Source organism: Rhizophagus irregularis, chromosome 6, assembly GCF_026210795.1.
Source record: "Rhizophagus irregularis chromosome 6, complete sequence".
Lineage (NCBI taxonomy): Eukaryota > Fungi > Glomeromycota > Glomeromycetes > Glomerales > Glomeraceae > Rhizophagus > Rhizophagus irregularis.
The window spans coordinates 664,568-692,295 of NC_089434.1; the positions used below are offsets into that span (position 1 = coordinate 664,568).

Consider the following 27,728-nt stretch of genomic DNA (forward strand, 5'->3'; position numbering starts at 1 on the left):
CACCAGGTGAGATTGTTAAACAAGAAATTTTATATGACTGGCCGAAACCAAAACCTTGAAATTATACCATACTTCATAGGCTTTCGTAACTTCACAGACTCACAGGTCGAGAGATATGGTTTACATGAAGTTTATACTATTAAAATTTGGTGGAAATCTGTCCAATTTCCATGGTGTACGCCAGATTTCAATGAAGTTTCCAGTTTTTGTGGAAATGTAGTTTCAATCACGTACATCAAGGTTTCCATAGTGTATCACTTCGAACAGTGACTTTACCATTCAGTTTTTTTTTCTAATTTAATGGAGTAATATGTAAAAAATAAATTGCAAAATCTAAATTAGGCGTGTAATTTTGTATTATGTATTTACTTAACTCAAGTGTGCGCATCTTTATTAGCTAGATTTTATATAATGCTACACAAAACTTAAATTCGTGATATCTTTAGTTCTTTACTATTTAATTTAATAGCGCCACAAAAAATATAATAGCGAAATTAAAATACATATTTTAAACACTTTTTAGACTCCTTGCAAAATAATTCGAGGTAATTCGGAATTTACATTTTCTCATAAAATAGTAATATTATACTTTATGATTATTTTTATTCACTCTGTATTTATTCTTATTTATTACAACTACTTTTATTATTTTTTAGAAGTTTACTTCTGTAACAGCCTATTGAAATAAATAAAGCAAAAAGATATATATTTTTACAGAATAAAAGGATAAATTTTCGGTAAATGATTTGGGTTTTTTTTCATTTTATAATAAACATTTTGGAGTTTTTTTTTCTTTTTATAATAAACTAATTATATATATTTTTCCTATTTCTTTTAGAAGTTATTTGTAAAAGTCATTAATTTTATTCTATTAAAGACTTATAAGAAATATACAGTAATTTAAATTTTGCTGATTGAAGTAATTTATTCATTAATTTTTTATCGCTCATGCACATATACTAAATAATTATTTTATATTCATTTGGAAGAAGAAAATCTACCCTAATTTTAGAATCAAAGACTATTAATATTGAATCACTACATGTTATATCATTTATATTCTATTTTGTATTAAAGAATATTATAAAAAAAATAGCGAATTATTTTTAAGGAAAAGTTGTGAAAATATTTATAGATATTTATAGAATCTTACTTAAGATTATACTGTATATGAATATATACTTTGCATATCCGAATAAATTTTATAGTTTATTGTGTTAAAAAGATTGTTGTTCGAATAATTTCAAGATAAAAAGACGAAACTTTGGCTTTTTGTTAAATTACATTTTTTTTTTACTTTTTTCCTCAGATTATGATGCAAACTATAGGACTAAATTATCGACATTATATGACCAATGATAATAATCATCGGTCTTTTTAATTTTTAATAGTAATAATAGTAATTAATTTTGACAAATGTATTGCACTAGGATTACACCGTTATATTGTTTTGATTACGTGTCTATATATAAATTATATTTCTTTGTAATACAACATACTATTAAATAAAGCTAATTGGCATTTTCCAGCACAATTTTAATTTTATTTCTAATTGTCATGTTTTTGCCGGTTATCAATAACTGTATTCTGCAATATTTCACTTGTTGTTTAGCGAATATAATATTATAATTTTTTTTAACTAAGAGCGGCTTTAAACTCAAAATATAATATTACGAAATGAACTATTTAAATTACAAACTAAAAATTGTAAGAAATCTTACTATTCTAGTTTTAGTGTTTAAAATAATTCAAGATAAATAAAAATAGAAATAAAAATGAAAGAAAAAATAATTCGATTGTATTTTAGTTCTAACATGTAATAGTAGTTTATGTTAGGTATTAAGTAACTTCACAGAATATCGAAATGGTACAAAAATTTTAATTATTTTACTAAGTATTCATTAATTTCATTACCATCGGGAATTCTCAAATCATCTAGCTCTTTTGAATTATCACGTATTTCGATTTTATCTGTAAAATAAAAAATGAATTAACGCTAACTATCATAGTAATCTGTTATAAAAAGACAATTAAATTTTTAATTTATTGTTGTTCTGATAAATACTCGATTTATCAAATAATTAAAATAATTAATTAATTGTTTTTTATGTAAAATTATGAATACTTACCGCAACTATTATAAGAATTATTAGAGTCATATGGTTTACCGTAAAATTCTATTATAAACAAATATATTTTAATTATACTTGATTTTAATGATTAAAAAATCGTTAAATTTATATTATTTATTATATTACCTTCTTGTTCTTTAAATTGAAAAAAAAATTATATTAACGTTAATAACAACAATAGAAATTAAATGATTAATAAACATTGATGCAATTGAATAATTATACCTTCTGTCGTACTCCTTAATTCATGAATTTTACTTGTACGTAATTTACTACTTGTGAAAGTTGTTTCTTCGTCCATTTTTATTTTTAATTTTTTCGGTTTAATAGGATAATATTTTATTTCTTTCAAAAGTTCATTAATATCAGGTCTTTTTGATGGATCAGCATCCCAACATTGTTCCATTAATTTTTTATATTTTGGGGGAGTTCCTGATACTATTTCTGGTCTAATACCATGAATTACTATATCCAACGTAAGACCTAAATCATTCCGATATTTATTATCATTGAATGGTGGTTGTCCAGATGAAATTTCCCACATAAGCATTGCAATACTATAAATATCAGATTTATAAGAATATTTTTCTCTTCTTAACACCTCGGGTGCTATGTAAGGAAGATTTCCATATATACTTGTTGGTGACTTGTCTGCAGGACCACAAAATCCAAAATCACTAATGTACCAACCATTATTAAACTGGGAGTATAATATATTTCCAGAATGCAAATCTCTATGAATTAAATTCTCTTTATGAATACAATTAAGTGTATTCACTATTAAATAAATAAGATTAATTCTTTCTTTCCATGTAAGTTGGTTATGATTTAGTTTTAAATAATCTCTTAAATTTATATCCATCTTATTCATTACAATTATGTAATTTCCATTTGATGGATTTTGGGTTAATCCATAACAAGGAATAACCTCCGAATACTTATTACTTATCGTAATAAGTGACCTAACCTAAAATAAATAATTTTAAAAATTTTTAATAATTTTAAAGAATATTATATTTTTTAAAAATTTTAGATTAGTACAAACCTCTTCAAACCAACTTTGACTTGTACTATTAACATTTTCTAATTCTTTAAGTACTACTTTACCAGGTCCAGATTTTATTAATCGTTGTTTTTTAGAGTTCCAATTTTGATATTTTCCATCAATCCAAATGGCTGTATAAATATTGGAGAAACCACCTTTTGCTAAATACTTAATATCTTTTAAATTTTTATATGGAATCCATTCAGTTATATTATCTGGTCCAAATGTTTCTAATTGACATTTCTGTATTAAATTATCGATATCATTATTTCCAGATGTCCAATATTTAAAATTTTTCTTTAAAAAATTTCGAACACAATATTCACAGTATAATGTAGCCAAGGATTTTTGATTACAATTTTTACATTTTCTTTCTAAATAAAAATTATAAAAATTTGACAAATAAAGGTTATTTGATACGAAATTATACGAAATTAAAAATTTATTTGAATATTCAAAACGAAAAACTATTAAGAAGATCTAGTGAAAATACAATACCTATTCCTGAATTATAAAACATTTTTTCTCTGTCATAATCTTTATTACGTAATCTTATTGCTTCCATTTTCTCACTTTTTGTAAGAGATTTATCAGAAAGAATTATTTCTTCAATTAATTCGTGCTGATGGTGAAAGTCTATATGAGTATTATAACTAATGAAATCAATTATTAGTGCTGTTGCTCTATTAATTGTCATGTTTATTAATACCTTTCGAAGTTTAGGCATGATTATCGAAAAAAAAGTGGAATGTATTTTTCAAAATTATTAAAAGTCAGAAATAAAAAGAAAATAAAATCATCCCATATACTAATGACGTGTAACCTACTAATGTAATATATCTTATGTCATGTGCCATCAACTCCTATTTCTTTTATTTTCGTTACCTGATAGAATTGGGTGTTACTTCTGTTACGATAACATGTACTAGTGTATGGGTTTATATCTTGTAGACTTGTAGTGTATGGTCAAATATCACTTACAGATCTACATTGTTTGTCACCAAATGCTAGACGGTACCACATATGGAACCATACACTACATGTTTGTTATATACTCCTTACTCCTATTTGTTACAAAAAAAAAAAGTATAATCCGATGCTGGTGTATCGCTTTTTTATTTTATATAGGGTAATTTAAACAAGACGATGTCACAGAATTTTTGTTTTTTTAATTAACTGAGTTTAATATTCAAATTATTGCGGATGGAAGTTATTACAATGTTTTATACGTCATAAGCTTTAAACTTCACAACAAATCATTCTCGTTAACCAACGTACTTATAAAATTTTGTATAAAATTTTTTTTTTTTAACGAAGTATATCAAACTAGTGATCTTTTATTTTTTTTTCGATATTGATAATAGCTTTTAATTATCTAAATATATGTAAAATAATTTTAATTTTAGGTAATAAAATTTAATTTAAATATTGTTAAGCAAAGAAATTAAAGTTAAGGAGAATTTTAAAATCAAAAAAGGGAAACTGCATTATTTTATGATTAACTTTTTTTTAATTATTTTTAAGGTTTATAATTTATCATCTTTTTTTCATTCACAAGTTGTGAAATATACACAAATTGTGAAATATAGACAAATTATCGTCTGATATGTATCATATGACCGGAGGCTGAGGCAGTAGTCAACACCGCTCAAAATATTTTCGAAATATACACAAACAATCGTCGGCTTCTCCAATAGGATATTCTATAACACAAGTTACTTCTCTGTCCTCTCCACTCAAACTTAGCGTCTGCAACAAATATTTTATTGCCGTTTTTCAAAACAAAGCACACATATGTAATGTGTGTAATGTGCAATGCAACACAGACACATTCTTTTAACCTTGTTGACACTGTAACGCTCAATCCCGTGATATGGGTCCTTACCACGTTGAGACGTTAACAATTATTTTATTATAAAACTAGCCGTAATCCGTCGCGCTGCGCCGGGATATACAGTATATTAATTGCATATTATAGTGTATGTATTGAAAAGAAAATTCTGATTTATGTTTAGAAATTTTGTTACTTATATAATACTAAATTTCGTTTGTAATTAGAAATTTGAAGAATTGAAAGTAAATAAATAATTCAAAATAAAATAAATAATAAAAATTAAATAAAATAAAGATTTAAAAGGTAAAAAAAAAAAGCCTAGTACCCTCAGAAAAAATTTTTTTATATAGAAAAATTCTTTCACACATTAAAAAATTTTTTATATGTTAAAAAAAACTTTTTGCATGTTAAGAAAAAACTGAAGTAGTTATGTAGATTTGTATTTAATATTAGACTAAGAATTTAATTTTAAGAAGACATTGTATAATACTGAACATACAGTAATATATATTATATATTTATTAGTATAATAATACAATTGAATGATATAAATATATATATTTACAATATTTAGAATACAATAATGTGAAGTGTATTTACAATATGATTAAATTAGAATGATTTAGTATTACAATAACTTGATACAAATATTATAATATTAAACAAATGTTGCAGTATTATAGAATTTATGGTTTGTACGTTTACAGACTCATCACAAAATCAATTCTGAATAATTAATTGTTACAAAAAAAAAAATAAATAAATTTCTCAGAATACCATCATGCGAATGTATTATTACAGAAGATTATATCATAGTAATTAATCTATTGTTTAAAATAAAAATTTATATTAAAAAAAAATTTCCATTATCAAATCTATTGTTACAAAAAAAAAAAAATTCTTATCATCAAAGCCTATTGTTATTACTAAAAAATTGATAGAACTATTACTTAGTAGTATTAGAATGACGGGAAACAAAAACAAAGTAAATTTTTTATAATAATACTAGCTGGATGCCCGCGTTTTACGCGGGCCTGGCTATTAAAATTATGAAAATCAGATACCTTTCTGCTAAGCTGTTATATAAAGTCTAGAATGGTTATTAGCATTAATTTAGAATTTTGTGGTAAATAGGGAATCATAGGCTGTGTATGGCAAGGGATTTTTATAAACGCCGTCGGAATTGCCGAATTGAATTTATGGCGTTACGAAATATGGATTTTACCATTTAAATATCTAACAAATCATCAAGATCAGCATTATAGATTTACGGATTACAAATTATCTTCGGCATAATAAAAAAAAAATATTTACTTTCTCTGTGTAATTTTTGTATATTTAGCATTAAATAATTACGGCATTACGACGATTTAATATATTACGGTATAAACTTCATATGCCGTAGTGATTTTACAGCACTCACAATCCTTGCGAAATATTTTAAAAATTATTACATATTAATAGGAATATTAATCATTACAAAGTATAACAGATAATGAGTGTCAGTATAAATAATATGCAATACATTTTTTATTATAATAGTTATTATAATAGTCATAGTGGTTCATTAGGAAGCCGGGCAAACCTAAAAAACATCCAAAGAATCATTAGACCTAAAAAAAGGTACCAAAATTTAAAAAAAGAAAAGAAAAAATGATTAGTAATTATGAAAAAGAATTTTTTAAAAAAAATTAAAAATATAATTCAAACTAACCTTCACTCTGAAGGGTACCACCAAAACCTAAAAAAGAGAAAAGGGTGTTCCCTACAAAAAAAAAGTTAAATTAGTGACATTTTTTAAAGTTTAAAATTCATTTTCAGAACTTACCCAAAGTTCTCAAAAATTGATCATCTACTAAAAAAAGAAAAGAATGAATCATCAATAATGTTTCGTTAAAGAAATAATGTTAGGAAAATATTATTTACCAAAATTTACATATGTCCAAGGTGTTGCAGTACTGTCTAAACTACAAAATATAGAACACAAAATGTTAGTTTTAATGTTTCATTTCATTAAGAAATAAAAAAAATTAATGAAAAACACTTACAAATTCCATGTCTGGAAAGAGCCAAAGAACCACCCTACAGAATGCAAAAATAAACATTAGTAAACATTTTGTTAACTAACATTATGTTAAAAGAAGCATTTTAAAAGAACCTACTAAAATTTCACACGTCCAGAATCATGAACAAACCATATAAAAAAGGAAGAAACATGATGTTAGTAAATGTTTTGTTAAAAAATTTTTCAAAGAAAAAATACTCACCACAATTCTGTTCGTGTATAAATTATTCCTTATTCAGTTATCTAAAAAAATGAAAAATCAAACTGTTAGAAATGTTTGATTAAAAGAAATGTATTAAATCCTTCCTTACCAAATTTCCACGCGTCTGAAGACAAACCAAGAAAACCACTGATACCTAAAAAAAGAAAGCTTTATTTTTTGGGTTTTTTTTTGGTTTTTTGCATAGTTATTAAATACCTGTAATTGCTGTTATTAGAAATGTTCAATCCCCCTGGTAAAATCCTACTTTGAGAGCTGTGCAGGCATTAGAAATTAAAAATTAAATGTAAAAGAAAAGGTTTATTTTTTTTTAAAAGAAAGGGATTTTTTTTTCGTCATATGGGAAAATTCAGAAACTGAAAAATATTTTTTTTTAAAAAAAAAAAGAAAATGTGTCGTATGGGAAAATCCAAAAAACTTTTTTTTTAAAAAAAACAATGATGATTGCTCAATAAATTTTTTATATTTTATATTACAATTAGTACTAATTGGATTAGTTGCTATAATTTGTTTTTACGCCAATCATTTATGCAGCCTAAATTCAAAATTGTATTGGGATTAGAGCTGCTAATCAATGTCAAATGATGCGCCACTCCGAATCCCTATATAAAAATCTGTAGCACAGGGCGCAGACACATGATGATGGACGATCCAATTTAAATCCACCTTTTTATGCAGGGTAGTCTTAACGTAGCATAGGGAAAGTTTGTTTTTATTGGTTATGATCAACGTGTGTCACGTTATTATGATTGGCTAAATAAAATAACACGTGATAATACTACGCGTATTACAGATCATTCCATGAGCCATTTTCAGCCCATCTGTAGGGGTTTTAACTATTCAATATGGTCCAAAAAAATCATGGCCCATGTTCAGTACGAAATTGTAATAATCAAGTAACCCGTTTTCATCAATTCACTTCATTAGCATATGAGAAAGCCCAAAAAAAAGGAACATATGAAGCACATACGTACCTAAGAATCGGACAACAATTGTGTCATAGTCATTATATGAGTATTGTTGAACCTTACCATACTCAAAAGTCAGAAGTTCCCTTTTTTTTAGAACCAGATAAAGAAAATTCAAATCGTAAATATTAAAATGATTGAAAATTAAATTTTTTTTTTTTTATAACTAATTTTTTATTTGTTACATACAGAATCAAAAAGCTATTCATTTGCCGAGCAGGTTACTATGCTTACAAAGGTTCTATATGAGCGGCGTGGTAATTTAGAGCTTAATCCTACCCATTTTAAACAAATGATAGAAAAAGCAGATCCACGTTTACAAGGTCTTTTTGATAAATTAGTAAAGGCATTGGTTCCTGATAACAGATCTGCATATAATAAAGTTGAAGCAAGAAAAACAATTGTAAGTCTATGTTATATCATGGCTGGAATGCGAAATAAGTTTGTTAACGATTTCAAGTTGGAAGTTGGATTATATTTGTCAGCATCGGGTGCAACACGTGCTGCAATTGATACAATGAATAGTATTGGATTTTCTGCTTGTTATACAACAGTTAATAATTTTAAACGTAAAATTGCCAATGAACATCCGTTAAATATCAGAAAATTTCTCTCTGAACATGTAAGTAAAAAAATATTTTTTTTTCATTTGAAGAACTACTATTAACCAAAATTTAATTACAATCAGAGTGACCATTTGTACGTTTATAATCTAGATGATTACCATGACATACATGAGAAAAGAAGACCAGATACCGTAACTTTATCTACTGCCAAACATATGGCCACTTGTATCTGTAAGCAGGTTTCAGGTTGTGCACCAATACCTATTATTTTTAACAACGTGTCAGTTCATAATCCAGTAAATATTGATGCCAGCAATATTTGTTTTCGATTAATTCGGGAATATCATGGAATATTTGATATTGCATACACTAATCGTAAAAAGCAATGGCTTACCAATGGACAATTAGCTACTGACACTTTTGATCAAATTGAACTACTCACAGTGCATTGTTATGATGATGCCATTGCTGAAAGAAAAGAAGAACGTTCAATGAAAGGAGTACGATTAATTGGGTTTCAAGAAAAGAATTTGCATTCTCTGAACGATTATATAACAGCATTACAAATGATTTTGGATATTGATAAAGATACTGGATACTTACAAAATCATATCACACCATTAGTAGCAGATTGGCCTGGACAGTTATTTGTTCGTAAAGCAATAACAAATTTGCATAAGGTGGATTCACAATATTCAATACCTGGGATTAACTCGTTTATTCCAATTTTAGGCCCTCTTCACGTATCTCTAAATAGCAGAGAACATGTATTAATTGTATATTATACCTTCTTTCAAAAACTATTCCATTTTGTATTTGGTAAAAGAAAAGTATTAGCAAAGAAACCCAAACCTTGGAGAATTAATTTGCTTCTTGACTTAGCATATAATGGATGGTGTAAAATTAGAGATACTATTTTAACAAAATTTGGAAGTACCTGTAAAGACATAGAATACCGTATGGTTATTGACTTGTTGGATAATATAATTCCTGCAACTTTGGATGTGTATTCTATTCTTTTTCGATCTGGTTCATTCAATGAATATATAGAAACAATTTTTCGAATTTGGACATTTGCACTTAGATGGAAACGGCATAATTATAATAAAGCACCATTAGCCTTCTTATCAGATATTTTTTATTGGCAAGATACGAACCATCCATTTGCTGAAGCTGTAAAATTATTTTTAGTAAACTTTAATGATTATTATGTTGAGAATATGCATAGTAAAATAAGATCTCAAACACCTGTGAATAGCAATGTTGACAATATAATAAAACAAGCTTACGTGATTGGTATCTTGTTTTGCCAACTATTTTCTATTTCTATTTGTTGTTTTATGTAATATACACTTTGTAACATCATTTGATCTTCATGTGAATGCATTAGATGAACGAAACCATTGTGAACTTAAAGATACTTTTCAAAAAACAAAGGCGTATCCTTACAAGCCATCATTGTTAAACATTCTGGCAGAAAAAACATCATTGTTTTTATTAGACTATTTTCAGAGAATTTATAAGAATTGTGGGAAAAGTAAATTATGTAAATCAAAGAAAAAGATACAATGTCAATTAGCTACCTTGGGAGAGACTGTTGATACGAAATGTCTTCCAACAGGATACAGTACAAATATGCCTCCATTGCCAGATTCTTGTGATCATTGCCGTAAAAAACTTGATGATGGCGAAGTATTAATTTGTGGGCATGGTTATCATTTTGAGTGTTATCAAATGATGGAATATGGTTGTCGTCATTGTGAGGAATACTACAAACGCGGAATTTATAGCAACGTGAACTCTTTCTTAGATCGATTAGAAAAGGGACCAAATGTTCTTACTTCTGATGAACAAGACGAAACTCCAACAGAAGAAAATGAGACAGTGGAAGAAGTGGAAGCAAATGGAAGCCAGGAAGTGCATGCAGAACTTTTAATTGCACTTATTCATGTTAATACCTGGTGATATTGTCTGTAATTTAGTTAAAATGTATTAACTATTGTAATGTGTTATTTTTTTTCATGTATAAAAGACAAATTAAATAAATTACTTACTCTTATAATGTTTTAAAACGAATATTCTGTTTAGAATAACATTTTGTAAGTTCAGTTTGAAATTTACTAAGAATAACTTCAATTTCGGTCCTATTGCCATAATTATAGAAAATACTTCATATAAAACTCTCTGAAACATTGGATGTCATTGGATGTTATTAGTTCTAGAGAAGGAAATAGATTTAGAGAACATATTTGTAAAGTTTCGTTATGTGTCTTTTAGTAGTATTTGTGGCTTATCATATGGTCGATTATAATTTAATTGAATCCTATTGTAAAATACATATAAATAATTGTGTAACAATTATTACCAAATTTAAACTTTCCCTATGCTTCTTAACGTCACGGTCGCACAATGCTTTTTTTTATAGATAGAGATTAGGACCCAGAAATATATATATAGAGGTCAGGTGATGAAAAAAATTTTTTACTATGAGCTGTACGCATTTTTTCAGGGCCGGAATTATGATAATGTCAGTCTGTTACTATATTAGGAAATAAAATTCTGACCGGCATTATCAAAAATTATCTAAAAAAGTAAAGATTTTCATGATTTTTTATTAGTTCAAAATACGCAAACTCAAACCTGACCCTTATATATATATTTCTGGGTCCTATAATATTAGTAAACGTCAGTTACCGAACTTAAAGAAAGGGCAAAATCCGATCTATTGTTGGAAAATTTTTTTTTTAAAAATAAAAACAAATTTCTAATAAAAAAAAAAATCCGATCTGTTGTTAAAAAAATTTCTAATATTATATTAAAAAAAAAATAATAAAAAAAATTACTAAATGAAAACAAATTCCGATCTATTGTAAAAAAAAAATAAAAAATAAATGAAAGGCCTATTGTTATGGGAGATACAATATGATAAAAAATAAAAGAGATACAATATGATCAAAAAAAATTATCATCAAAAAAAAAAATTTACCGAAGCCAATTGCCTTTTTAAACTTAAACTGATGATGATTACTTAACCACATAATACAAAATCTCGAAAATCATTTGAGCGACTGACACAAGACCGACATCAAAATCTCGACAATCCAATATCTTGACAAGTCAAAATCCTGACAAGTCAAAATCCCAACAAAATTATAACATATTTAAACTAAATATTACATATTGCAACAATTTTTTTTATTAGAACACACATCACAAAATTGTCGATATAATGACTTGTAGGGATTTTGGATTGCCGAGATTTTGGATTGTCGAGATTTTGTTGTCGATCTTGTGTTAGTCGTGCAAGTGACTGTCGAGATTTTGATCGGATACCATTTTAATTTGTGATTTTATATTTTTTGATTATTAATTATTAACCAGAAGTTCCCCATTATGTTAAATGTTTACTTGTTTATTAGAAAAAATGTTCCAGAGTTTAAATTAATTCTAAATTCCCGGTGAACAGGGATGAATAGTTTACCAAATAAAACTCCGATTGGCAAAGAATTCATCTACGCAATGAATTTCTAAATAAGTAAAAAATCTTAGAAATTCATTACACAATGACGGATTGTCAACATGCATAATTGTTTTTTTTTCTATAAACGTTCGCCAATGAATTGTATTTCAGAATTATAAATACTCTTGTATTATTTTTATTTTCAATTTTTATAATCTATTTTCTTAAAATACAACATTATGAATACAGATGACAATCTATTTGATCCTACACGAAAATTTAAATCTAATACTGTACCTGTTTCATTTATTCCTTTTAAAAATAATGAAAAAAATTGTAATTATTGTGGAGTTGAATACTCCAAGACACTTAAATTTGAACAAAAATATTGTGAAAATTGTTTACTTCGTTATACTAAAGATATAGGCAATAGTGAACACTTGGATACATACATTAAAAATCATAATACTCAATGTATTAAACATAAAGCAACTAGGAATAATGCTTGTGCAACAGACATTCAAGAATGGTGTGAACATTGCTCTGAGATTTTATACTTTACACATTTAATCCCAAATACATCATCATTAAATAATTGCTCTATTCCACACACTGATACTTTCGTAGCAAATTATTATGAAACAGGAACTGAATATTTGATATTTAAATTAATTGAATATGGTAAAGAACATCATTATCAAATTTCTTCTGAATGGGTAAAATCAATTTTAACTAAAAAGTCCATTCAAATTTTATATTTACCATGGTGGGATAACTTTGATAAGTGCGTAGTCTGTTTACAAGAACTAAAATATATTCACCTAGAGTCAGTACCTTATTACCAAAAATGGTGCCAAAAATGGTGTTCAAATTGCTTTATAATTTATACTGGATGTAGATATTGTTTAACCACAAATATTATTTTTGGGATTACAAGTCAATCTCAATGTAAAAATTGTGAAAGAATATCACTTATTAATGTTGATATTACAAATATTAGCAGTGAAAACTGTGACGTAGATTATTTTACTATTACAAAAAATAATACAGATTCAGATTCATTAAAGCTTATTAGAAATTTATATAGTAATCTGGTAAAATGGTTAATAGAATGGATTCCATATTCTCAACTCAAAGATTTAAGAAAAATAGGAGAAGGAGGATTTAGTACTATTTATAAAGCAACTTGGTCGGATGGTATAAGGAATACTGATGTTGCTTTAAAAAAATTATTTAGTTCACAGAAAATTGATAAAAATTTTCTTAATGAGGTAATGATATTTAATGTTAATATATTTTTTAATGTGCTTTATTTGATATTTATTAATATATTTATATTATAGTTAAAATTACTTTCTTACTTTGGTCCTTTCGAAATTTTCAAAGCTGATATAATTGGTTTTCATGGTATTACACAAGATCTTGCAACAAAAGAATATATATTGATAATGGAATATGCAAATGGCGGAAATTTACATGATTATTTGCAAAATAATTTTATAAATATTACGTGGAAAGAAAAATCACATATTTTAGCGAAAATAATAACCGGGTATTTATATTTTTTAATGCATTAACTTACTATTATCTGTATTTATATTATTAATTACTAAAATGTTTATATTTTAGACTTTATAATATCCATTTGAATAATTTTATACATCGGGATTTTCATAGCGGGAATATATTGTTATCAGATCAATCTTGGCTAGTTGGAGACTTTGGATTATCACAACCTGCAAATAGCACCTCACCAAATAATGAAATATATGGAGTAATACCTTATATTGCACCAGAAATATTTAAAGGTGCTGCATTTTCTCAAAAATCTGATATATATAGTTTTGGTATGATTATGTGGGAGCTTACCACAGGTTGTAAACCTTTTGCTAATGTTGAACATGATCATAATCTCATCTTTAAAATTCTCGATGGAGAACGACCTGAAATTACAAATGACACCCCTGAATGGTTCGCTAATTTAATGAAAAAATGTTGGGATTCTGATCCTTCAAAAAGACCAACTGCTGTTGAAATAAATAGAGAATGGGGGATTGTAAGTAAAATTGGATTTAAAGAAGCATTTGAACAAGCTGAAAAAAAAAGATTAGAATTAATACAAGAACAAGCTAGAAACAAAAGATTAGAATTAATAGGAGCACTTGAACAAGAACTTGAACAAGAACTTGAACAAACTAAAGAAAAAAGATTAAAATTAAAAGAAGAACAAGCTAAAGAAAGAAGATTAGAATTAATACAAGAACAAGCTAAAGAAAAAAGAATAGAATTATTACGACAAGCTAGAAAAAAAAGATCACAATTAATACAAGCACTTGAACAAGCTAGGAAAAAAAGATTAGACTTAATACAAGAACAAGCTAGAAACAAAAGATTAGAATTAGTAATAGGGGCACTTGAACAAGAACTTGAACAAACTAAAGAAAAAAGATTAGAATTAAAAGAAGAACAAGCTAAAGAAAGAAGATTAGAATTAATACAAGAACAAGCTAAAGAAAAAAGAATAGAATTATTACGACAAGCCAGAAAAAAAAGATCAGAATTAATACAAGAACTTGAACAAGCCAGAAAAAAAAAATTAGAATTAATACAAGAAGTACTTGAACAAGCTGAAAAAAAAAGACTAGAATTAATACAATTAAAGAAACTTGGACCCGAATTTAGTGAAAAACCTCATCCAAAAGCAATTTATACAAGTAGAGTATTAAGTTCATTGATTTCTAAATCTTCAATAGATTTTTCTTCAATTAATTCAGTTAGTGTTAAACAAGGTATTATATTAATGATTACTAACTTGCAGTTAAATAATGATCTATTTATTTCATTTTTATATTAACTTAAATACTTTTTAGAGTATATTACAAAAGAATATGAACTTGATATAAATAAAGTTCAAAGGTAACTGTTACAATGAATAAAATATTAATAATATAATAGAAAATTAAAATTTTTCATTATGCATTCTTTAGTTCATCCACTCAATATATAAATTCCTCCGTTCAAGTCTCTAATCTCCAGCATCAAAATGTTAGTGGTCCATTAAATAATTTAACTACAAATTCTTTAAGAAAGCGAAATATTGAAGAATTAGATATTGAAACACAAAAAAGTAAAAAAAATAGTGAGTGAACTTTATGATAAATTATATTTGTTGTGATGTTATCATGTTAATTTATATTAATATTTTTTTTATTGAAATAGGAGAAAGATATTAAAGCTTATAATTAGATAAAGAACTTTGTTGAAGTAGTATAATTGAATATGATAAGTTTCGAATGTATTTATATTTAGAATTTTTCTAATGGTAACCGACATTATGATGATCGACCAGCATTAAAAAAATATAGTGCCAGTAAAAATTGATAATTCTGGCCAACGGTGATGATTACCCCAGTGATTTGAAGTAAAAATCTTATATTTATATGTATTATTTTTAAATTTTAAATAAAGTATAAAATTAAACATAACACATAATTGATGATTATCGTTAATCATCGTATTATTATTACATATGCAAAACACACGTTTTCAACTATACATGATTATATAATTCAAAAACATTCATTTCGTGTGTGATTGTTATGTATTATTAAAAGTAGGGTACTAGTAGGGTACTGTAAACTTGTCAATTTTTCGTACAAAAAGACATACTTTATTGATCTGTATAATAATACTTTATCTTATACTATATACAAAATTCATTACTTTTTTCATGATTTTTTCATCGACCCATGATTTATTTTGTTGTATTACAATCATAAACGTATTACCGGCAAAATTTTAGAATATATTAAGTATTAGCAATAGTATTATGGTTATAGAAAATTATTATTATATTTAAATAAACTCACACAAGCTGAGCAATATAGTCAAGTTTCCTTATTTGTAACGTTAACACAAATATTTAGCACAAATATGCGCACTAGTACTTAATAAATTTACTAGATGATTCTGATCAGGTGATCTTAATTTTAATAGTGATATTCCTTGTAATTGGTTGTTATGCTAATTGTGCTACTTGTCAAAATTGGGAACCTGTAAATTTACTGGTTAAAAATTATTTAGAAATAATGTGAAGCATCGATTATTAATCAACTTAAAACAAAGTTTTTTTTTGCAATATTGATATTTGTTATTTTACAAAAGAAATTAAAATCTAAAATTATACAACAATTAATGGGACAGATTTCCTCGTAATACTAAATTCACATTATCATTAAAAGTAATCATACATTTTTTATACAAGTTTTATATAATTTTGTGCAATTTTGTACAGAATTTGTATATAATTTGTAGTGGTGTATTATTTATTGTATAGAATATAACTGAAATTTGTATGTAACTACACATGATATTTGACCAATAAAAACTGTGTTACACAATTCAAAGTTTATTTATACGATGTTATCAATGATTTTTAATATATAGATTTGATAGATTTGATATGTAATGACATGTCCTTTGTTCACTCAAAAAGTGATGGTATAGCCTTTGTATAGAAATTCTCATAATTATTAATTATTAATTGTTAATATTGAACTGTGCACAAAATGTATATATATATATATATATATAACTAATCCGGTTAAATAATTCTCACCTTAAGAATAATCAAATTATTCCTATAAAAATTATTTTACTCTGCGTTAGATCAATTCTGGATGTCAAAAGAAACAAAGAGAGAAAACATTAATGATAATCTTGAAAGTATGATAATATTTTATTTATTGTACTAATTATTTTATGTATTAAATTACATTTTGAACTTTGTAGTGATTTTATCATGTGAACAAGTCCAAAAGTTACTCAGTAAACTTAGTTTTGATCATTATGAAGTAAGATTGTGGAAAGATCAAATTGAGATTCCTATTGGGATTTCAATGGAACCCTTTGTTATATGTGAAGTTATTCTTTGTAGTTTGTACTTTCAACATTTAAACCAGTACCCAGAGCTTAGATTTTAATGTAAAAAAGGACAAATACCTAGCTTGGTAAATGAAAGGGCTGCATTTGAACTTGAAAAACTCATACCTGGAACTGCTCATGAGCATTATCCAGATCATATAATTATCTATAAAATCCAATAGTTGCCCAAACATAGGAATCAAACTATAATCCTTGAACTGCTAAAAATTAAACCCAACAGCATTTTCTATATCATGGAGTTTGTACCCCAAATATCATTCCTGTATTTATTTTAGATGCAAGACCACATTCCAGCGAATATTTCAGAAGGGATGGTGCCATTTTTGTATATACTTGGTCAGATTCTGAAGGTGATAGCATTACTATAAAGATCTAAGTGGTAGAGAATGGGCTGATACAGTTAAGGGTCATATCTGTATTGAAGACAATACAAAGGCAGGTCCACCATTACATGCAGAAGATATCATTCAAGGACCTATTACAAGTAATAACAATAGTGTTTATCATTGTTGTAATCCAATTCAATCAGAAAAATTGCAAGTTGTTGCAAGAACCTTTAATGGTATGGATGTATTGGCACCATGTTTTTTATCTTTGTTAATTTACAAAATAGAGGTTTTAGTAGAAGCTTTTAGGAATTTAACATTACTATTGATTATGATGTATTTAGTTAAATAATAATTTTTATTACTATTTGATTTCTTGAATAAAATCTTTTTCAAAAAAAAATTGCACAAAGCAAATAATTATATCATCATATATAAAATTCAAGTTTCAGATAATGATTTTATCTAAAGTCTAATTAATAATACATTCAAGGTTTCTCCTATGAAAATTAGAGCAATTGCCCTATAAAAAAAGAATGTCCGGAAATTGTAGCTGAAAACGTCCAGAAAATGTTTATTTGTCTGGAATATGTCCGGAATATTGCAATATTCCGGACGTTGGAAAATTTCCATTTTCCGGAAAATGTCCAGAAAATGTCCAGGAGGGTTCAGTCCCAGCGTCCAGAAAGTGTCCGGAATATTGCAATTTTCTGGACGTTTTCCGGACACACGGACATTTTCCGGATGTTTTTAGCTACAATTTCCGGACATTTTTTTTTTACAGGGTTGAATAACTTTTTTACATAGATCAGACTTTGAGATTTTTGAAATATGTCTGATATCTGCAGATATTTGTGAATCACAAATTAAGAATGTCTTTTCTGAGAATTTTTTTACACCATAAAAATAGTTACTTGTTGTTGCTCAGCTTCACCAAGTCAATTTAAGATTTATATATTTATCTGTACGATAAAGCTTTTAGAGAAAGAACACATTTTTATTGGTGTGATGTTTGAATCATTTGTAGAGTACATATAATATGGAAGACAAATTTCAGACTCTTGTTATAACATCATTTAAGGAAAAAAAATCATGGTTACTATTCGCTAGTTGTCATAAGCAATAAAATTTGTCACTATTTAATAAGGTGACTAAATAATAAATTTGAAATTATGTTACTCATTATTATATTATTTTTTCTTTTATGAGTCAATTCTTATATAAATATCTGGAATCAAATTTTTATTTTCTTACATTTATTAATTGTTTTATAATTCTTTCTTTTATTTTTTAGTATATCAATATGATTAATAAGTCTTATATTCTTGCTACTAATGCTAATGATGTTCTATATGCTTTAAAGATTATTAACAATGATGAAAAAGATAGCACTTCTCTTATAGATCATCCTGTACTTATTGGATCTCGTGCTGCTAAATGGCATATTCCATTTTTTCGTGATCCAAATGATTGGGATTTAATGGCAACCATCCCACAATCAATTTCATTTATTAATATAATTCAGTTTAATGCAATTTTTAAATATATAAAATTGATTTATTATCCAGGAAGTGGACTAAAAATTGTTGGAAAATGTATTGAATCATCTTCATTTACAGACAGAAATCATGGAAATCCTATCTTATTTAATATTGAACTTGTCTCTGATAAAGTTGATTTCAGAAAAATGAACCCAAATAAAAAAATAGATGATTTACATTATGATGTTGATGATGATGATGATGATTATGATATAGAAAAAGAAAATTATAATGATGATTATGATAGTTATGAATATAGTTCAAAAGAAAGTGATGATGAGGATAATGATATTAATAGCGATAAGGAAGATAGTAGCAGTGATATGGAAGATAGTAGTAGTGATATAGAAGATAGTATCAGCAATGAGGACAATAATAATGACGATGAGGATATTTCAATTTTTGAAAGTTTTGAAGATACTACTAGACCAAAAACAAGTTCATTGATGCTTTTAGAATTATGTCATGATATTAAAGATAAAATAATATTTCCAATGATGCCAAGCTTTTTATGTATAGTTGCTCCATTAAAAATACTTGAAGCTTTAAAATCATCTCATATTAATTATCCATCTAATTTTCAAAAGAATATTACAGATTTACACATATTAAGAGTTTCATTAGGTTATAATAAAATGTTAATAACTCAACCATTGTGCAGTCCACAACGTGATGAACCAATTGAGCTTATGTTAAAGACTCGTATTATGGAAACTGAAATTATACAAAAAGCACAAGTTGGTTTAAATATGAGTAATAATGAGGAATTTTTTGATCATAATAATAAGTTCTCTGTACAAGGGTGTATTCCACATGATGATATACATGAACTTGTTAAATATGGAGAACATCCCATATATGAAAGTTTAAAGATTGACAAGGTATAAAAATTTTTTATTATTAATGATTAATACAATAATTTTATTTATAACTTATGATACTAATTTTTAAATTAATATATAGTCTAAAACATTGATAGAAAAATCTCTTTTTGAAAAGATTGATTATCAAACAAAACTTAATTGTGTGAAAGAGGAAGCAATGACTATTGCACTTGAAAGATATCTTATTCCAATGGTTTCCAAAAATCAAGAAACTTCTTATAATTTAGCACTTGCTAGAATTTGTACTACATTATCTAAAGGTTGGTTTTGTCAATTTGCAATTGATAACTATCCTAAACTTTCGAATCTTGATAAAGATTTGTTATCAATTGCATATGATATAATTGATAAATATCCTTTAGAACAAAAAAAACAACTTCCATTAATGTTTAATCCGGAAACTCAAGCTATTTTTGAAACTATTAAACCTTATACTAAAGAAATTTTATCTTTTGATAAGATAAAATTTTATAATTATAGTCATTATAATGATTATGAAATTAATAGATCTGGAATTAAGATTACTTCCCCAGTAAATAGATCTGTGTCAATTACAGCTATTGTTACAACTCTTTATATGGTTTATGAAGAAGGTGAAAAACATTGGTCAGCATCTGTTGTAATTTTACCTAGTGATGAACTAGAGACTAAAAGGTAATATTATAAATTCATGTATTTACATACATTTATTTTTGTTTTTATTTATGATATATTTATTTATTTTTAAAATTTCTAGTTATAAAAATTATAATAATGACAGTGATGATAAAAGGTACAATTTTTATTACTAAAAAAAAAAAAATTTTTTTTTATGAACAATTATTAATCTTATTTTTTATTTTTAGTGATGAGTTTGATGATCCATTAAATATTCACCCTCATTATGATTTGGAAAAACAGAAATATTTTAAATTAACATTAACTTCTAAGAATGTATTTACATTTAATTCATTTGAAGATTTATATACATCTATTATGGCTATTAGGGCCAAACCAGCTGATTATGTTGCTAATAAGCTTAAAATTCCCGATGTTAATGGTGATTTATTATATAAATATGTATTATATTATTTAAATCCATCTTTCGATGAAAATTCACCACTTAGAAATCATATTGATAATTTGGTAGCTGAAGGAAATATTTCAAATATATCTGTAACACAACATCCTTGGTATTCTGCTTGGAATTATACCTTAAAAAACAAGCAATTAGACATGATTTATTATTTATAGTAGTAATTATTTGTTTAAGTAGTAATTGTGAAGTTTAAGTTACAATTAAGTTGTATATTTTGATTTAATTTGTTTTATAAATGAATTAAATAATTTTAAATGCAAAATTTTGCTTTCCAAAGAAAAATTCTGAATTATAAATAAAATATAGATTATATTGATGTGTTAAACAACTTTTTTTTGTTGCCAAGACTATTTAAGATTGTTTCGCAAATTATCTTCCTGTATAAATATTTAAAATTCATCAAAATTGAAATAATGAGACCAAATTCTATGATTTCTACACTTTTTATACCAAAATCTTTGTTGGAATATATAATGCCGAATTCGGATGATTTTTATCTTATTCTATAAACCTAAGAATTGCTAAATTATTCTATTTTTAGATTCTTCCTCTAAGCATCTATGAATAAATTCACCTAATGAAAATTTAGAGCAAATTAACAATGGAATTATAGATAGAAAATAATTTTAAGTAAGAAAACCAACCTTATTTAGTCCTTATTTTATACTGCTTGTTTTAAACTGAGTTATGAAATTATTAGATTTACTCACTATATCTTTTATTTCCCTTTGAAACTCGTTTCCATAAGCTGCTTACTTTTAGTAATTAGTTCTACGTACTTCAATCACCCTATCATCATTTAAGAAAAAAAAATCGTGGTTACTACTCGCTAGTTGTCATGAGCAATAAAATTCTTTACTATCAATGTAGACTTTTTTGATAACCATATAAAAACCCTATCATAAGTATGTTATAAAATTCATGAGCGCCAACCTGCTATTTTAGTGGTAAATATATTAAAACACTATGTCATATATGTATTATAACATGAATTTTACAATATGTTCTAGACATGGTTTATTTCGCATTACAATCAATGTTTTATATTTATAACATGTATGTTATTATTAGTATTATAATAGATATTATATTAATAAAATAATTCTGCCACAATAATTACATAATTAAATAGTAAAATTCGTTAAATGTATTCCATATTATTTTTATTATGTAATCCTTCTCCTGTACATCTGTGTAACGAAATGCATTCTAGGTTGCTAATCAACAATTATTAACGGGTGAAGATAAAACCATAAATTACCATCAATACATCAATTTGAAACTCATCTAAAGAGCATACCCAAAATCGAAGATGTTGCCTACAAAATAGACAAAAGAAGAAATAGTTATGTTTTCAAAGCAAAGTTAAAAAAATTTTCAACCTATTTTGAAACTTACTGATCATAATTTAGAAGTCATACCTACAATAAAAGAAAAAATTATTAACAAAGAATAATTAAAATTAAAAGTTTTGAGAACGAAACATGTTTTGGAACTTACCGATCACTCAATCTACCGATATCTACAAAAAAAAGGAGAAAAAAACCTTAAAAAATGTTTTTTTTAAAAAAAAATCCCAAGAAAAAATTTTGAAATGAACTGCTTTGAACTTACCAATCAAAAGTAGTCCTAAAAAAAGAAAAAAAAATTTTAGTTAAAAAACCAAAAAAAAATAAGTTTTGAGCGAAACTTTTAAGCTTACCAATTTCCACACGTCACAATGTCACATGAGGGTGCCGATCAAAATAATTCAGGTGTCAGCGAAATGGAATAAGGAATGAATATTTCAGTCGTGGTTACATTTGCAAGAAAGTGACTCAGAGCTTGCAAAGCTAATATCTACTGATTAAAAATTTCACACCGATATAAAAAAAATTAGAATAATTTTTTTATTTTAAAAAAAATCCAAAAAATTTTGAAGCATTCGCTTCAAAACCTTACCGTCCAAAGTACCAAAGAAATAACCAAATCTAAAAAAAAATAAAATAAAAATTAAACAATTTAAAAAAAGAATTTACTAAAAAAGTTTTGAAATAAAACACTTCAAAACTTCCCAAGAAACCAAGCCAAAGCTGAAGACAAAAATCTACAAAATAGACAAAAGAAGAAAAAATTAGTTTCTTCAAAATTAAAAAAATATATTTCGCTCTAAAACTTACATCTAAAAACTGAAGTTGATAACTTACAAAATAGATAAAAGAAGAAATGATTAGTTTCTTCAAAATAATATTAAAAAAGAATTTAAAAAATGAAAATGAAAACTTCCAAAACTTACTGATCCAAAGCGAAAAGTTGAAGCTGATTCGTATCTAAAAAAATTTAAAAAAAAAAACAAAAAACAAAAAAAAAGTTTTGAAACAAACGAAACTTTTGAAACTTTATACCAATTCAAAGCACCAGTGATACTAAAAAAAATAAAATACAATTTTTTAATTTTAAAAAAAATCAAAATAAATAACGATAAAGTTTTGAAATGAAACTTTCAAAACTTACCGATCTAAAGCAAAAGTTGAAACTGATATAAAAAAAAAAAAGAAAAAAAAGTTTCAAAACGAAACTTTTGAAACTTACCAAAAAAAAGTTTTTTTTTTAAAGCTTAAAAAGTTTATCATTTGCCACAGACTATAATTGACTAGTCCGATCAGCTGATCCTTCGTTTTGACTAGTTTTACCATTGGTCAAAATGTGATGATTCACATGACCGATCGGCAAAATTTAAAGGTCAAAAGTTTTGATTAAAATGCATAGATAAAATATTATAATTATATTTGGCAATATATGTAAATAAAATATTGTTATTTTCTAAATTTGAAACATAATAAATTTTTTATCATATTATAATATTTGTGTAATGCATTAGATTTAAACAAATTATATCAACGTATGTATCAAAATAATTATTTATTAAGAGAAAAAAATAATTATTGCATAATACTTGACAATTAGTATTATTTTGTAATGGTTCATTACATTATTATTATAATTCAAAAACCTGTCAATATTCATGTTAACATACATGATAACATGTATATATTAGTGTTTGGATCCGAAGCGGTTTTATCCGGTTTTTATCCGGTATCCGTTTCGGTTAATTCAGGATGGAACTATCAGAATTACCAATTTTTTGATTCATAATATATTAAATATTCTGGTCGAAATTATAGTCTATTCAGAGCTGAGATTTAAAATCTTTTTTCGGCAATAATCTCATTTAAAATATTTAAGATTTTATCCGGATCAAAACACTAGTATATATATGTCAACATTATGATTACATGGATGGTATAATGATTGTAAAATCATGCCAAAAAAATTGGCCTTGACAGTAAAGTTTGTCACTATTTAATAAGGTGACTAATTAATAATTTGAAATTATGTTTACTCATTATTATATTATTTTTTCTTTTATGAGTGTCAAGTCTTATATAAATATCTGGAATCAAATTTTTATTTTCTTACATTTATTAATTGTTTTATAATTCTTTCTTTATTTTAATATATCTCAATATGATTAATAAGTCTTATATTCTTGCTACTAATGATAAAGATATATTACATATTTTAGAAGTTATTAAATATAAGGATGAAAAAGATAGAACTTCTCTTATAGATCATCCTGTACTTATTGGATCTCGTGCTGCTAAATGGCATATTCCATTTTTTCGTGATCCAAATGATTGGGATTTAATGGCAACCATCCCACAATCAATTTCATTTATTAATATAATTCAGTCTAATGCAATTTTTAAATATATAAAATTGATTTATTATCCAGGAAGTGGACTAAAAATTGTTGGAAAATGTATTGAATCATCTTCATTTACAGACAGAAATCATGGAAATCCTATCTTATTTAATATTGAACTTGTCTCTGATAAAGTTGATTTTAGAAAAATGAAACCAAATAAAAAAATAGATGATTTATATTATGATGATGATGATGATGATGATGATGACAATGATGATGATGATGATGATGATTACGATGATGATGATTATACAGAAAAAGAAAATTATAATGATGAGTATGATAGTTATGAATATAGTTCAAAAGAAAGTGATGATGAGGATAATATTAATAGTGATAGGGAGGATAGTAGCAGTGATATGGTAGATAGTAGTAGTGATATAGAAGATAGTATCAGCAATGAGAATGATAATAATGATGAGGATTCAATTTTTGAAAGTTTTGAAGATATTAAACCAAAAACAAGTTCATTGATGATTTTAGAATTATGTCATGATATTAAAGATAAAATAATGTTTCCAATGATGCCAAACTTTTTATGTATAGTTTCTCCATTAAAAATACTTGAAGCTTTAAAATCATCTCATATTAATTATCCATCTAATTTTCAAAAGAATATTACAGATTTACACATATTGAGAGCTTCATTAGGTTATAGTAAAATATTAATAACTCAACCATTGTGCAGTCCACAACGTGATGAACCAATTGAGCTCTTGTTAAAGACTCGTATTATGGAAACTGAAATTATACAAAGAGCACAAGTTGATTTAAATATGATTAATAATGAGGAATTTTTTGATCATAATAATAAGTTCTCTGTACAAGGACGTATTCCACATGATGATATACATGAACTTGTTAAATATGGAGAACATCCTATTTATGAAAGTTTAAAGATTGACAAGGTATAAAAATTTTTATTATTAATGATTAATACAATAATTTTATTTATAAATTATGATACTAATTTTTAAATTAATATATAGTCTAAAGCATTGATAGAAAAATCTCTTTTTGAAAAGATTGATTATCAAACAAAACTTAATTGTGTGAAAGAGGAAGCAATGACTATTGCACTTGAAAGATATCTTATTCCAATGGTTTCCAAAAATCAAGAAACTTCTTATAACCTAGCACTTGCTAGAATTTGTACTACATTATCTAAAGGTTGGTTTTGTCAATTTGCAATTGATAACTATCCTAAACTTTCGAATCTTGATAAAGATTTGTTATCAATTGCATATGATATAATTGATAAATATCCTTTAAAACAAAAAAAACAACTTCCATTAATGTTTGATCCAGAAACTCAAGCTATTTTTGAAACTATTAAACCTTATACTAAAGAAATTTTATCTTTTGATAAGATAAAATTTTATAATTATAGTCATTATAATAATTATGAAATTAATAGATCTGGAATTAAGATTACTTCCCCAGTAAATAGATCTGTGTCAATTACAGCTATTGTTACAACTCTGTATATTACTCATCATGAAGTAGGTGAAAAACATTGGTCAGCATCTGTTGTAATTTTACCTAGTGATGAACTAGAGGCTATAAGGTAATATTATAAATTCATAAATTTTAATATATACATTTATTTTTGTTGTTATTTATGATATATTTATTTATTAATTTTTAAAATTTCTAGTGATAAAAATTATAATAATGACAGTGATGATAAAAGGTACAATTTTTATTACTAAAAAAAAAAAAATTTTTTTTTATGAACAATTATTAATCATAAATTTTATTTTTAGTTATGAATTTGATGATCCATTAAATATTCACCCTCATTATGATTTGGATGAAGAGAAATATTTTAAATTAACATTAACTTCTAAGAATGTATTTACATTTAATTCATTTGAAGGTATTATGGCTATTAGGGCCAAACCAGCTGATTATGTTGCTAATAAGCTTAAAATTCCCAATGTTAATGGTGATTTATTATATAAATATGTATTATATTATTTAAATCCATCTTTCAATGAAAATTCACGACTTAGACATCATATTGATGAATTGATAGCTGAAGAAAATATTTCAAATATATCTGTAACACAACATCCTTGGTATTCTGCTTGGAATTATACCTTAAAAAACAAGCAATAAAGCATGGTTTATTATTTATAGTGGTAATTATTTGTTTAAGTAATTGTGAAGTTTAAGTTACAATTAAGTTGTATATTTTGATTTAATTTGTTTTATAAATGAATTAAATAATTTTAAATGCAAAATTTTGCTTTCCAACTGAAAGAAAAATTCTGAATTATAAATAGATATAGATTATGTTGATGTGTCAAACAACTTTTTTTTATTGCCAAGACTATTTAAGATTGTTTTGTAAATTATCTTCCTGTATAAATATTTTAAAATTCATCAAAATTGAAATAATGAGACCAAATTCTATGATTTCTACACTTTTTATACCAAAATCTTTGTTGGAATATATAATGCCGAATTCGGATGATTTTTATCTTATACTATAAACCTAAGAATTGCTAAATTATTCGATTTTTAGATGCTCCTTCTAAGCATCTACGAATAAATACACCTAATGAAAATTTAGAGCAAATTAACAATGGAATTATAGATAGAAAATAATTTTAAGTAAGAAAACCAACCTTATTTAGTCCTTATTTTATACTGCTTGTTTCAAACTGTTATGAAATTATTAGATCTACTCTACTTATATCATCGTATCTTTTATTTCCCTTTGAAGCTCGTTTCCATAAGCTGTTTTTCTTTAGTACATACTTCAATCACCTTACCTGAGACTTTTTCGAAATTTTCCGGCCTATCTTTTAAGGAAAAAAAAAATTATGAGCAATAAAATTTGTCACTATTTAATAGGGTAACTAAATAATAAGTTTGAAATTATCATTGTTTACTCATTATTATATTTTAT

At 25.6% G+C, this 27,728-nt stretch overlaps 8 protein-coding genes across 8 annotated transcripts; 6 read left to right on the forward strand and 2 right to left on the reverse strand.

The window, feature by feature from the left end:
• Window positions 1–1,882: 1,882 nt before the first annotated feature.
• Window positions 1,883–2,433, reverse strand: OCT59_025915 (uncharacterized protein; the record flags this gene model as incomplete). The annotated part of the gene is made up of 4 exons (XM_066142816.1): window positions 1,883–1,971; window positions 2,130–2,177; window positions 2,259–2,267; window positions 2,358–2,433. 4 exons carry the CDS (start codon window positions 2,431–2,433, stop codon window positions 1,883–1,885), a joined length of 222 nt encoding a protein of 73 aa, XP_065992393.1.
• Window positions 2,434–8,141: 5,708 nt separating this feature from the next.
• OCT59_025916 (uncharacterized protein) lies at window positions 8,142–8,396 on the forward strand (the record flags this gene model as incomplete). The annotated part of the gene is made up of 1 exon (XM_066142817.1): window positions 8,142–8,396. One exon carries the CDS (start codon window positions 8,142–8,144, stop codon window positions 8,394–8,396), a length of 255 nt encoding a protein of 84 aa, XP_065992394.1.
• A 1,393-nt stretch (window positions 8,397–9,789) lies between these two features.
• OCT59_025917 (uncharacterized protein) lies at window positions 9,790–10,795 on the forward strand (the record flags this gene model as incomplete). The annotated part of the gene is made up of 2 exons (XM_025330806.2): window positions 9,790–10,126; window positions 10,221–10,795. 2 exons carry the CDS (start codon window positions 9,790–9,792, stop codon window positions 10,793–10,795), a joined length of 912 nt encoding a protein of 303 aa, XP_025168543.2.
• A 1,734-nt stretch (window positions 10,796–12,529) lies between these two features.
• On the forward strand, window positions 12,530–15,523 carry OCT59_025918 (uncharacterized protein; the record flags this gene model as incomplete). The annotated part of the gene is made up of 6 exons (XM_066142818.1): window positions 12,530–13,561; window positions 13,634–13,842; window positions 14,310–15,079; window positions 15,161–15,206; window positions 15,278–15,429; window positions 15,510–15,523. 6 exons carry the CDS (start codon window positions 12,530–12,532, stop codon window positions 15,521–15,523), a joined length of 2,223 nt encoding a protein of 740 aa, XP_065992395.1.
• A 1,446-nt stretch (window positions 15,524–16,969) lies between these two features.
• Window positions 16,970–17,912, forward strand: OCT59_025919 (uncharacterized protein; the record flags this gene model as incomplete). Its single annotated transcript, XM_066142819.1, has 4 exons — window positions 16,970–17,015; window positions 17,082–17,225; window positions 17,510–17,584; window positions 17,659–17,912. 4 exons carry the CDS (start codon window positions 16,970–16,972, stop codon window positions 17,910–17,912), a joined length of 519 nt encoding a protein of 172 aa, XP_065992396.1.
• A 951-nt stretch (window positions 17,913–18,863) lies between these two features.
• Window positions 18,864–21,218, forward strand: OCT59_025920 (uncharacterized protein; the record flags this gene model as incomplete). The annotated part of the gene is made up of 4 exons (XM_066142820.1): window positions 18,864–19,982; window positions 20,065–20,639; window positions 20,722–20,757; window positions 20,831–21,218. The coding sequence occupies 4 exons, from the start codon at window positions 18,864–18,866 to the stop codon at window positions 21,216–21,218; spliced, it is 2,118 nt and encodes a 705-aa protein (XP_065992397.1).
• Window positions 21,219–22,471: 1,253 nt separating this feature from the next.
• OCT59_025921 (uncharacterized protein) lies at window positions 22,472–23,738 on the reverse strand (the record flags this gene model as incomplete). Its single annotated transcript, XM_066142821.1, has 9 exons — window positions 22,472–22,484; window positions 22,564–22,585; window positions 22,678–22,692; window positions 23,005–23,033; window positions 23,104–23,149; window positions 23,223–23,244; window positions 23,339–23,372; window positions 23,557–23,578; window positions 23,687–23,738. The coding sequence occupies 9 exons, from the start codon at window positions 23,736–23,738 to the stop codon at window positions 22,472–22,474; spliced, it is 255 nt and encodes an 84-aa protein (XP_065992398.1).
• An 832-nt stretch (window positions 23,739–24,570) lies between these two features.
• Window positions 24,571–26,932, forward strand: OCT59_025922 (uncharacterized protein; the record flags this gene model as incomplete). The annotated part of the gene is made up of 4 exons (XM_066142822.1): window positions 24,571–25,719; window positions 25,801–26,378; window positions 26,469–26,504; window positions 26,578–26,932. The coding sequence occupies 4 exons, from the start codon at window positions 24,571–24,573 to the stop codon at window positions 26,930–26,932; spliced, it is 2,118 nt and encodes a 705-aa protein (XP_065992399.1).
• Window positions 26,933–27,728: the final 796 nt, after the last annotated feature.